This window comes from Equus quagga, unplaced genomic scaffold (assembly GCF_021613505.1).
Source record: "Equus quagga isolate Etosha38 unplaced genomic scaffold, UCLA_HA_Equagga_1.0 90247_RagTag, whole genome shotgun sequence".
Lineage (NCBI taxonomy): Eukaryota > Metazoa > Chordata > Mammalia > Perissodactyla > Equidae > Equus > Equus quagga.
In genome coordinates this window covers 1-12431 of record NW_025803747.1, presented here as the reverse complement: position 1 = coordinate 12431, position 12431 = coordinate 1, and the positions used below count along the sequence as shown (strand labels likewise).

General features: G+C 42.2%; 1 protein-coding gene across 10 annotated transcripts; it reads right to left on the bottom strand.

Annotated features, from left to right (window-relative positions):
- Positions 1–538: 538 nt before the first annotated feature.
- LOC124234563 (xanthine dehydrogenase/oxidase-like) lies at positions 539–10397 on the bottom strand. 10 transcript variants are annotated; one of them, XR_006887352.1, is made up of 5 exons: positions 4647–6603; positions 2901–2998; positions 2485–2611; positions 1499–1560; positions 539–812 (listed from the first exon to the last, which is right to left on the bottom strand). XR_006887352.1 is itself a non-coding variant. In XM_046651904.1 (5 exons), exons 2-5 carry the CDS (start codon positions 2905–2907, stop codon positions 1029–1031), a joined length of 261 nt encoding a protein of 86 aa, XP_046507860.1. In that variant the 5' UTR covers positions 2908–2994; positions 6643–6661; the 3' UTR covers positions 843–1028. The 10 variants fall into 10 exon arrangements, 8 of the variants coding, with proteins under 8 accessions (XP_046507863.1, XP_046507856.1, XP_046507858.1 ...); XM_046651904.1 differs by lacking the exons at positions 539–812; positions 4647–6603 and adding exons at positions 843–1093; positions 6643–6661 and having other exon boundaries at positions 2901–2994; XM_046651905.1 differs by lacking the exons at positions 539–812; positions 4647–6603 and adding exons at positions 843–1093; positions 6643–6657.
- Between the last annotated feature and the right edge of the window lie 2034 nt (positions 10398–12431).

Genomic DNA, 12431 nt, shown 5'->3' with positions numbered 1-12431 from the left:
TGGGAAGGAGCAGAGTTGTCAGCTACTCTCAAAAGCCCTTCTCTTTACAGAAACTATGAGGGCTGGTTAGACTGTAGCTCTTTGAGAAGCCTCCTAGGAAATAAACACACGGGCAAGATGAACAGTCCCTGGTTCTCAGGAAAGCCTGAGAAATTTATGAAGATCCAACATTGAGTAATGAAGGAAATGCATCCTCATCCTAATTTATAGTTGCCATTTATTGAACACTTAAGATGTGCCAGGCATTGTTCTAAGAGCTTTACAAGAAGTACATTCCACAGACACTATAAGGAGGTATTATTATAATCCCCATTTTAGAAACATGGAAATTTGCCCAAAGTTAAGCATCAATTAAATGATGGAATGGAGGTCCGGCTCCGTGGCCGAGTGGTTAAGTTTGCGCGTTCCGCTGCGGTGGCCCAGGGTTCAGATCCTGGGCACGGACATGGCACTGCTCGTCAGGCCACATTGAGGCATCGTCCCACATCCCACAACTAGAAGGACGTGCAACTAAGATATACAACTGTGTACAGTGGGGGGTTTGGGGAGATAGAAGCAGAAAAATAAATGTTGGAATGGGATTTGAACCCACAACTGCGGAGTCCGAATTGGAGCTTTTATTTTCATTTAAATTCACATCTCCTGGTTCCTCATCATCAACAGCACTCCGCAGGGTATGGTGTTTTCCATCCTCACAGGCCTGTCTCCATCTCCATCCCTTTCGATTTATTTGGATGAAACCCTCCTTTTTGTAATGTGCCAACACTAGAGGTCAGTGAAGATCATGAGAGGCTGGGACTCTCTCCTCAACCCTGAATCAAATTGAGAGGGGACAGTTTGATAGGAGTGAGGATCAATTTGGCCTAGTTGGGGAATCAGGTGAAATCTGGGGAAATTAAGCCAAGAAAGGAGAGACCAGCCCTCTGTCCCTGTTGCCAGAAGGCAGGTGTGTGTCTGTGTCTATAATCTCATGTTCACCCATCCCGGCTGTGGTTGCTCACTCAGAGTTACATGAACAATGCAAGAGTTCACCAACTGTCTGGAGACCTCATTAGCAGCATAAGCTTGGCAGACTGCCAACTGCAGAAAGCATCTGGGGAAGGAAAGGAGGAGGGGCGCAGTGCTGACTCAGGCTGGGTTGTTATTAAATGCCACATTCAGCACCTCTGCCATGGGCTGAGTGTGCCAGTCTCCAAGGGAAGCTGCCGAGCCCAAATGCCCTGGAGGAAGTCAGCTCTTGGTTAGCATGCCTCTTCCAGGAACCAGCTCTCCAGGCCTTGTAGAGAAGAGAAGTCCCCATTCTATTGACGACAACCCCTCCCTGAATAAGAATAGCAGGATCCACTGTCCCTGTCAGGTCCCCAGCTGGAGGGCCAGCCACTGGCCATCTTAGCTTTCTTCGCTGTAATCCAGAGGCCCTTGCCATCCCTCCCAACTGTGATCCCTGAGTGTCTCTTCTTTGGGAGCAGGGCCACACTGTCCTGGGGCCCCCACTTACCCTGGCGAAGGTCCGGAAGCCCTGGAGGATGGGTCTGTAGCCTGTGCAGCGGCACAGGTTCCCTGTGGTACAAAGAAAGAGCTGCAGTGTCAGCAGAGACTCCAGGGCAGGTGAGGGGTTTGTGGCTTTGCTCCCGGCTCAGTTAGATGCTCTCTTTGCACATTCTGTTTCCTCTACCTGTAACCCTCCTCTTCCTCCTTGTCTTCCCGACTTCAAAGCATCTAACCTGTCTTCCAGGAAGCCTTCTTAGAATGCCCAGACTGAATCAGGTGCCCCTCCTACGTGCTCCCCTGGTGACCACTCATGGCTTTATCAGTGAGCCTATCAAACTACATCGTCTTTCTCTTCAACATATGAACTCCTTGAGAGTGGGGACTGTGCCTTTCATCCCTGTGTCCCTTATACCCGGTATGGTGCCTGACATATGATAGGACTCAATATAATGGATTGAATAAGTGATGGATTGAATGATGAATGGAGGAGCATTCTTCTCTACTCAATTCCAAGGAACAGACACCTGATCCAGACTCCTGGGCCCATTCACAGAAGGAAAACTGGGAAGCCAGTCTCTGCCCAAGGCTCAGAATCATGGTCACCATCCTCATAGGTGGCCTTTGCCCTGCAGAGTCCTGTTGTGGTGAAAGCTGAGAGGGAAGGAAGCCATGTCACTAGCTTCTGTAGAGTTTTCCAAACGATCTTCTCCTGTGCCAGCCACCCACTGCCACCTGGTCCCAGTGCAGGGGGAGGGCAGGAAGACAAACACTAAAGCAGAAGACCCCAGGAGGTCACCGAACCACACAGTGTTCTAAGAGAGGGCCAACCTTCCAGTAGATCTTAGCCGCCACGTCGGGGTGACCTGAGCCTTTCTTGCAAAGGTCAGTGCCCTGAACTCCTAGCCCACTCCTGGCTTCCACTCTGGCCCGGCCCAACCTCTGCAGAGCCCCCTTTGCCATCCCACCTCCCTGGCTGTGCTTCAAGGCTGGTACCTTGCAGGGCATCCTCGATCTCCTCCATGGTGGGCTCGGGCTGGTTCCGGAGCAGTGTGTACATGCTCATGACGATGCCAGGGGTGCAGAACCCGCACTGGGACCCATGGCTTTTGGCAATTCTCTCCTAAAAGGGGAAGAAGATGTAGACACTTGCATTGGCAAAACCCCTCCCAGGCTCCCTACACAACTGAACTGAAGTCAGCCCATGTTGACAGATAGTGTGGAGTAGCAGTCACTCCACAAAGTCAAATCCTGGTGCCATCCCTCACCAACTGTGACCTTGGCCAGATTACCAAGCCTCTCTGAGCCATATGTTCCTCAACTGTATGATGAGGAATGTCCTACTATTTACCTCTAGAGCTGTGGTGAGGATTCAATGAGCTAATTCACATGAAACTCCCAACATTTTTTACCTGGCATACAGTAGGTTGTCAATCACTGTCAGTTATTAGTAGGAAAGCCCCTTCAAGGAATAGGAGTCATGAGAACCAGAAGGAGCTTCTCAGCCTGCCTTGAGTTGAGGAGGAAGAAAGCCGAGAGATTTGTCCAAGTGAAAGACCTATGTCCTGTTCTCATAACTACACTATCCCACAATCCAACCCAATAAGTATTTATTAACAACAAACTGAATACATTTTGTTCCAAAAAGAATACCATTTATTCTTAAGTGAAGAAAGCCCATGATGTCCACTGGGGATATAAGAGTTGGGAAACATGTCATACAGAATTTGCTATATGTGTTGACTGTCACAGAATTTTCATTGAAATATGCAAGACTTTCATTACAAGGATATTCCTCACATTCATATTTTTTCTCTCTCTTGGGAGTCTCTCTTGGTACTTATGATAAGTAAAATTGCTAGACTATTGTATCCCCAGTGCCTAGCATGTAGTCAGTCATTTTATAAATATTTACTGAGAACCTGTTATTTGCCAGGCATGGCAGAGACTGTGGGCACAGAACACTGAAGAGAGATGAGGTCACTGGTCTCATGAAGCTCGTGTCCTAGTATGGGAGATACTGACAAAAACAAACAAGAAAACACCAGGTGGAGGTCAGTGCTATGTAGAGTATTAGTACTGGATGACATGAGCTGGAGTGACGAGTGGTTACTCGGAGTGGCCAAAAATGTGTGCTCTGGAAAGGTGACCTTTACGTTAAATTTAATAACTTGATTAGGATCAGGGAAAAGTGTATTCCATGTAGAAGGTACAGCAAGGGCAAAGGCCCTGAGTACAGCAAATACACAAGCCTGGTGCTGGAGTTGCTGAAAGGCCAGTGTGGGTGGAACCCGCTGGAACAAGAGAAGTTGGCTGGGGGAATAGGCAGCAGCCAGATCATGCAACTCTTCATAAGCCAGGGGAAGGATCCAGAATTTTATTCTGAGTGTGATGGGAAGCCATTAGGGGAGTTTCAGCAGGATGTGATATTATCTAATTTATGATTTTAAAGAATTGTTCTAGCTGTTGTGTGGGACAAGGGTTGTAGGGGGCAAGGGTAGAAACAGGAGACCAGGACATTATAGTGGTCCAGGCAGGAGGAGTGGTTGGCCCTGACCAAGCAGCAATAGGAGAAATGGAGAGAAAAGGAAGGTTTAATTTCAGGCTGTGGAGGTACAGAAGACAGTACTGGATGGGTTGGGTGTGGTGTATGAAGGAGAGAATCATAAGTGGCTCCTAGATTCATGTCATAAGCAATTGGTTGGATGCTTTTGCCATTGGCTCAGATAGAGGAACAATTACCCCTAAGAGAGAACTAGAAACTGGATAAAAAGAATTCCCATGAAAAGGGACAGTGCTGACTGAGGTGGAAAAGGCAGAAAATCCTTTCTGGGGAGAAAACAGCCACCTATGGCTGCAAAGCTTCATGGCTGGCCAGGAGCAACCTTAAGGTACAAAGCCTTCCCTGGAGGAGTGGGGGATCTGAACAGGGGAGCATTACTACAACAAGCAGCTTTTAAACTCAGCACAAGATGAGTGTCATAATATATGGCATTGCTGCCTATTAACAGCAATGGGGAATGCCCCTAGAAAAGCTATCAGACATAAGAGGAAAAAAAATCCTTCTCTTCAAGGGCCCATGCACACATTCACCCATTTCAGAAAGCTAACTAAAATCACCAGAAAGGTGCACTGTCCTTTGGTGAAAAGCGACTCACCTGATAGGCTCCAGGGGCCTCTCAGTGAGGGGTGAGACCTCTCCAGGGACTGAGACATTGGCTACAGCCATTATTGTGACCCAGCACGAGCATACTGACACAGATGCTGGCAGACACCATTTGTGGTCTTCCCCTGGCCTGTTAGCTCAGGGATCTGCCCCACCCACTAGATCACCTATTTTTGAGAGTGAAATCAGCATCCTGGCAGACTGAGTTTCCCCAGCAATCTCTCACCTCCAACATACAATGAAAAGGACATTCATACTCCAACAGAGGACACCCAAACACAACACAAAAGACGTCGGAGAGACCCACACAGCCATATGATGGAGAGCAGAGAGGCTGGAGCCGCCATGGAGGAGGTGGAATGGGTTAAGAGAAAGCTTCACTCCCTCCCCTAAAGACTGTGATCTGGGACAATGGGAGGCCACTGAGAAGGAAGGAATGGAGGAGGGGACATCATTTGTGGGAACATCCAGGATCCCTGAGGGCCCTTGCAGCCTATAGGGAAGCCCTCTACCAGGGTGAAAGATTTTGCCTGGGGTGAGGGGGGAGTGACCTTATCAAGCCAACTCCCCAGGAGAGCAGATAACAAGAGCAGAGTGAGAAAGCCCTGAGAGTATGCAGAAGAAAGTACCCTTCGCCCCATGCACCCAGCCCAGCTCCACTGCCTGGGATCTTGTGGAAGGCAGAGGGCTTAGAATACGTGGCTCTTGACCCCCACCCAGTGGCAATAGGCAGTAACTGTGACCAAATACCAGGATGCAAAAAAATCAGAGCCACTCCCTTGAACAATATCAAACATTATATTAGATCTCCAAACCACAGAGAAAATGACAAGTACCCAGAAATCATTCCAGAGGACACAGAAATATGTAATCTAAATGACAAAGAATTCAAAATAGCTATCATCAAAAAACTCAACTAGTTAAAATAGAATGTAGAGAAGCAATTCAATGAGTTTGGGAGCTACTTCACAAAAGAGATTGAAAGTATAAAGAATCAATCAGAAATATTAGGGATGAAAGACACAATGGAAGAAATAGAGCACCTATTTAATCTAGCTCAGCCAGGGCAGGCTGCCCACCCTAGAGGCTGACCCCAGCCAAAAGGAAGCCCTTGGGCAGCTTGTGGGCCCCCATAAGCAGGGTGCCTTGAGCCTGTGCAACCTGGGCGTGGGTCTGCTTCTGCAGGGTAGGGCATGTGTGAGGGATGGGCCTTCATTGATGCAGTATATGAGACCCCTGCAGCTTGAGTCTACTTTAGGAGGTCATGGTAAATGCATGGGACAGGACTGTGTTGATGGGCTATGTGACCATGAAGGTGGTGGGGCATATAAGCTGCAGCAGACAAGTGTTTCTCAAACAGCCACATAGGAGATCAGCCCCACCTTCCAAAGCCTGAAAAACTTGGATGCTCCCATGCCTGGAGGCAGCTCCACTTTGCTGAAACTCTGAGAAAGCTGACAACAGCTTTGCAGGCCAGAGACCTACAGCAATTGTAAGCCCCTGAGCCTAGCACCAGCCATCCTGGGGACCTACTCACTTAACAGAGAAACTGCAACAGGAATGTGCTATTAGACCTTTATCCACCTGTGCTGGGGCTCGCCACACCTGATACACTGACTGAAAGGACCATAGCAGCCGCATGCAGCTGAGCATTATAACCAGCCAGCCAGGGGGACAGGCCAGCCTCCCCAGGAACCTGCAGCAAGAGCAACACTGCCATAACAGGAGGACACATGTAGCCCACACAGGGGACTCTCCTAGAACATTTGGAACTGGTGACAAGAGGGAAGCACACTGCTGGACCTCATAAGGCATCTCTTTCATAAGGCCACCTTTCCAAGATTGGGGGACATAGCTGACCCTCCTAATACATAGATATAAGCACAGAGAAAGAGGCAAAATGAGGAGGCAAAGGAATATATTCCAAGTAAGGGAACAGTACCAAACCCCAGAAAAAGAACTAAACAAAACAGAAATAAACAATCTACCTGACAAAGAGTTCAAACAAAGAGTCATAAGGATGCTCACTGATCTTAGGAGAAGAATGAATGAACGCAGTGAGAACTTCAACAAAAACCTGGAAAATACAAAAAAGAACCAATCAGAAATGAAGAATACAACACTGGAAGTGAAAACTTCACTAAATGGACTCAATATTCTAGTACATGATATGGAAGAATGGATTAGCGAGCTGGAAGAGATACTGAAGGGAATCACCCAAGCTGAACAGATAGAAGAAAAAGGAATTAAAAATAATGTGGACGGTCTAAGGACCTCTGGAACAACATCAAGTGTGCTAACATCCGTGTTATAGGTGTCCCAGAAGGAGAAGAGAGAGACAAAGGGGCAGAGAATCTATTTGAAGAAATAATAGTGGAAAATTTTCCTACCTTAAAGAAGGAAATAGACATCCAGGTATAGGAAGCACAGAAAGCACCAAACAGCATAAACCCAAAGAGGCCCATACCAAGACACATTATAATTAAAATGTCAAGAATTAAAGATAAAGAGAGAATCTGAAAAGCTCCAAGAGAAAGGCAACAAGTTACACAAAAAGAACACCCCATAAGGCTATCAGCTGAGTTCTCAGCAGAAACCTTACAGTCTAGAAGGGAGTGGCACGATATATTTGAAGTGCTGAAAGGAAAATACCTACAACCAAGAATATTCTACCTGGCAAGATTATCATTCAGAAAGGAAGGAGAGATAAAGAGTTTCCTGGGCAAGAAAAATTAAAGGAGTTTATAGCCAAGATACCAGTTTTAAAAGAAATGCTAAAGGGACTTACTCAAGTGGCAAAGAGACCACAAAATGGAATAAGAAAATTATTTTTTAAAAAGGCAATAAGACCCCTCATCAAGGCAAATATACAATAAAGGTATCAGATCAATCACTCTATGAAGCTAATATGGAGGTGAAAGCACAAAAGTACAAAAATTATCTATTTCAATGATAGGAGGGTAACAGATTCACATGTACAGAAAAAAGGTTAAATGATATAAAACATAAATTGTGGGAGGAGGGGAGTAAAAGAGGAGAGCTTTTATCAAGACGTCAAACTAAAGAGAACATCAACTTAAAATAGATTGCTATATACATAGGTTATTATATATGAACCTCATGGTAATTACAAACCAGAAACCTACAATAAATACACAAAAAATTGAGAAAGGAACCCAAACATAATACTAAAGAAAACCATCAAACCACAAGGGAAGAGCACAAGGGAAGAAGAAAGGAACAGAGAAGAACTATTAAAACACCAAAAGAAGGAAAAAAATGGGAATAAGTACATTTTACCAAAAGCTACGTTCAACTTCAACAGACTAAAGGCACCAATCAAAAGGCATAGTGTGGCTGATTGGATAAAAAAACAAGACCCATATATTTGCTGCATACAAGAGAAACACTTCAGACCTAAAGACACTCACAAACTGAAAGTGAAGGGATGGAGAAAGATACTCCGTGGAAATGTCAATGAAAAGAAGCTGGGGTAGCAATACTTATCTCAGACAAAATAGACTTTAAAACAAAAACTGTTAACAAGAGACAAAGAAGGACACTACATAATGATAAAGGGAACAATCCAACAAGAGCATGTAACACTTGTAAGTATGTATGCAGCCAACATAGGAGCACCTAAATATATAAAGTAATTATTAACAGACATAAATGGAGAAAAAGACAGCAACACAATGATATTAGGGGACTTTAACACTCCACTTACACCAATGGATAGATCATCCAAACAGAAGATCAATAAGGAAACATTGGCCTTAAATGACGCATTAGACCATATGGACTTTGTAGATAAATACAGAACATTCCATCCAAAAAGCACATTCTTTTCAAATGTGCATGGAATATTCTCCAGGATAGATCGCATATTAAGCCACAAAATAAGTACCAAAAATCTAGGAAAATTGAAATAATACCAAGCATCTTTTCTGACAATAACAGTATGAAACTAGAAATCAACTACAGGAAGAAAATAAGAAAACCCACAAATATGTTGAGATTAAACAAAATGCTGCTGAAGAACAATTAGGTCAATGAAGAAATCAAAGGAGAAATCAAAAAATACCTGGAGACAAACGAAAATGAAAATATGACATGCCAAAATTTATGGAATACAGCAAATATGATTCTAAGAGGGAAGTTTATAGCAATACAAACACACCTTGATGAACAAGAAAAATCTCAAATAAACAATCTAACAATTCACCTAAAGGAACTGGAAAAATAAGAACAAAAAAAGCTCCAAATCAGGAGAAGAGAGGAAATAATAAAAATCAGAGCAGAAATAAATGAAATAGACACTAAAAAAGCAATAGAAAAAAATCAATGAAACGAGATTTTTCTTTGAAAAGATAAACAAAATTGACAAGACTTTAACTAGACCAACCAACAAAAAAAGAGAGAAGCCTCAAATAAATAAAATGAGAAATGAAAGAGTAGAGATTACAATGGACACCTCAGATATACAAAAGATTATAGGAGAATACTATGAAAAGCTATACACCAAAAATGGGATAATCTAGAAGAAATCAATAAATTCTTAGATTTATACAACCTTACAAAACTGAATCAAAAGGAAATAGAGAATTTGAATAGGCCAATCACCAGTTAGGAGGTTGAAACAGTAATCAAAAACCTCCCAATAAATAAAAGTCCAGGACCAGACAGCTTCCTTGGTGAATTGTACCAAACATTCAAAGAAGACTTAATACCTATCCTTCCAAAACTCTTCCAACAAATTGAAGAGGAGGGGACGCTTCCTAACTCATTCTATGAAGACAAAAGTACCCTGATTTTAAGATCAGACAAGGACAACACCAAAAGAGAAAATTAGAGCACCAATCACTAATGAACATCACTGCAAAAATGCTCAACAAAATACTTGCAAATAGAATACAATGATACATTAAAAAGATCATACGCCATGATCAAGTGTGATTTATTCCAGGGATGCAGGATGCTTCAACAACTGCAAATCAATCAATGTGATAACACTACATTAGCAAAATGAAGAATAAAAATCACATGATCATCTCTGTAGATGCAGAGAAAGCATTTGACAAGGTATGGCATCCATTCATGATAAAAACTCTGAATAAAATGAGTATAGAAGGAAATTATCTCAACATAATAAAGGTCATATATGACAAATTCACAGCTAATGTCATTTTCAACAGAGAAAAACTTAAAGCTATCCTTCTAAGAACAGAAACCAGACAAGGATGCCCACTTTCACCACTCTTATTTAACATAGTATAGAAGTCTTAGCCAGAGCAATCAGGCAAGAAAAAGAAATAAAATGGATCCAAATTGTAAAGTAAGTTGTGAAACTATCACTGTTTGCAGATGAAAGGATTTTATATATAGAAAACCCTAAAGAATCCACCAAAACTCTTTTAGAAATAATAAATGAATATGGTAAAGTTGCAGGATACAAAGCCAACATATAAAAATCAGTTGGATTTCTATGCACTAACAACAAAGTAGCAGAAAGATAAGTTAAGAATACAACCCCAGGAGCTGGCTCGGTGACATGGTGGTGAAGTTTGTGCATTGCACTTTGGTTGCCTGGAGTTTGCGGGTTCAGATCCTGGGCGTGGACCTACGCACTGCTTATCAAGCCATGCTGTGGAGGCATCCCCTATACAAAGTAGAGGAAGATTAGCACAGACGTTTCTCAGGGACAATTTTTGTCAAACAAAAAGAGGAAGATTGGAGAAGATGTTATAACTGGAACAATCTCCCCCCACACACACAAAGAATACAACCTCATTTACAATTTCAATAAAAAGAATAAAATACTTAGGAAACAATTTAACCAAAGAGGTGAAAGACCTGTACACTGAAAACTATAAAACATTGTTGAAAGAAATAGAAGAAGACACAAAGAAATGAAAAAATATTCCGTGCACTTGGATTGGAAGAATTAACTTAGTTAAAATATACATATTTCCTAAAGCAATCTACAGATTCAGTGCAATCTCTATCAAAGTTCCAATGACATTTTTCACAGAAATAGAAGAATACTAAAATTTATTTGGAACAACAAAAGACCCTGAATAGCCAAAGCAGTCCTGAGAAAAAAGAACAAAGCTGGAGGTATCACAATCTTTGCCTCAAAATATACTACAAAGCTATAGTAACCAAAACAGCACAGTACTGGCACAAAAAGTGACATACAGATCAATGTAACAGAATAGAGAGCCCAGAAATAAACCCACACATTCATGGACAGCTAATTTTTGACAAAGCAGCAAAGAATATACTAGAGAGAAAGGACAGTCTCTTCAATAAATGATGTTGGGAAACTAACAGCCACATGCAAAAGAATGAAAGTAGACCATTATCTTACACCATGCATAAAAATTAACTCAAAAATGGGTTAAAGACTTGAAAGTAAGAACTGAAACCATGAAACTTCTAGAAAAAAGAACCAACAGAAAAAATAAAGAAATGGGACTACCTCAAACTAAAAAGCTTCTGCACAGCAAAGGAAACCATCAGCAAAATGAAAAGACAACCTAACAATTGGGAGAAGATATTTGCAAACCATATATTTGATAAGGGGTTAATATCCAAAATATATAAAGAACTCATACAACTCAACAAAAAATAAGTAACAACCCACTTAAAAAATGGGCAAAAGATCTGAACAGATATTTCTTCAAAGGGATATATAGATTGCCAACACGCACATGAAAAGAGGTTCAACATCACTAATCATCAAGGAAATTCAAATCAAGACTACAATAAGATATCACCTCAGGCCTGTAAGAATTATTAACAAGACAGGAAGTGAGCAATTTTGGAGAGGATGTGGAGAAAAGAGAATTCTCATACACTGTTGGTGGAAGTGCCAACTGGTGCAGCCACTATGGAAAAGAGTATGGAGAGTCCTCAAAAAATTAAGAATAGAACTACCATATGATCTAGCTATTCCACCTCTGGGTATTTATGCAAAGAACATGAAAACACAAATGAGTAATGATATATGCCCCCCTATGTTCATTGCAGCGTTATTCACAATAGCCAAGAGTTGGATGCAACCTAGGAGCCCTTCAAGGGACAAAAGGATAAAGATGTGGTATATGTACACAATGGAATACTACTCGGCCATAAAAAAGGATGAAATCTGGCCAACTGTGACAACACGGATGGACCTTGAGGGTATTATGCTAACCGACATAAGTCAGAGGTAGAAAGTCAAATAGCATATTACCTCACTCATAAATAGGAGATAAAAACAGTAACAAACAAACACAGAGAGAATGAGATTGGATAGGTGGTTACAAGAGGAGAACAGGGGGACAGAGGAGGGTCAAAGGGGTAATTAGGCACATGTGTATGATGATGGATTATAACTAGTCTTTGGCTGGTGAACGTGATATAATCTAAACAGAAATCAAAATATAACGATGTACACCTAAAATTTATAAAATGTTATAAACCAGTGTTACCATAATAAAAAAATTTTTAAAAAGGAAAATTACAAGCCCTAATTCACCTTCTCATATCTCCTGAGGTTGGGCAAGTTTAGTAATTTCCCCTTTTCCTGGCTAAGAAACGAAGCTGTAGAGGTGAAGCAATACCACCGTCACCCTGCTTTGACCTCCCGCGACTGGTCTAAGATGCTCCTCCCGAGGAAAACAATCACCTTGTTCAGTGAGGGGCCCTCATTTATAGACTCACATAAGGTGCCCAAGGAAGGTGTGATCTGAACTCACGTCTCCTCAAATGGTCTAGGGAGGATTAAGACTTG

Bases quoted from the DNA above. Each gene is read 5' to 3' on its own strand.
- LOC124234563 (XM_046651899.1), bottom strand. From the start codon at position 4,704: ATGTCTCAGTCCCTGGAGAGGTCTCACCCCTCACTGAGAGGCCCCTGG. The intron at 2,612-4,646 runs GTGAGTCGCTTT...TTCCCCTTTTAG, and splicing joins AGGCCCCTGGAGCCTATCAG to GAGAGAATTGCCAAAAGCCA. The intron at 1,561-2,484 runs GTACCAGCCTTG...TTTGTACCACAG, and splicing joins GATCGAGGATGCCCTGCAAG to GGAACCTGTGCCGCTGCACA.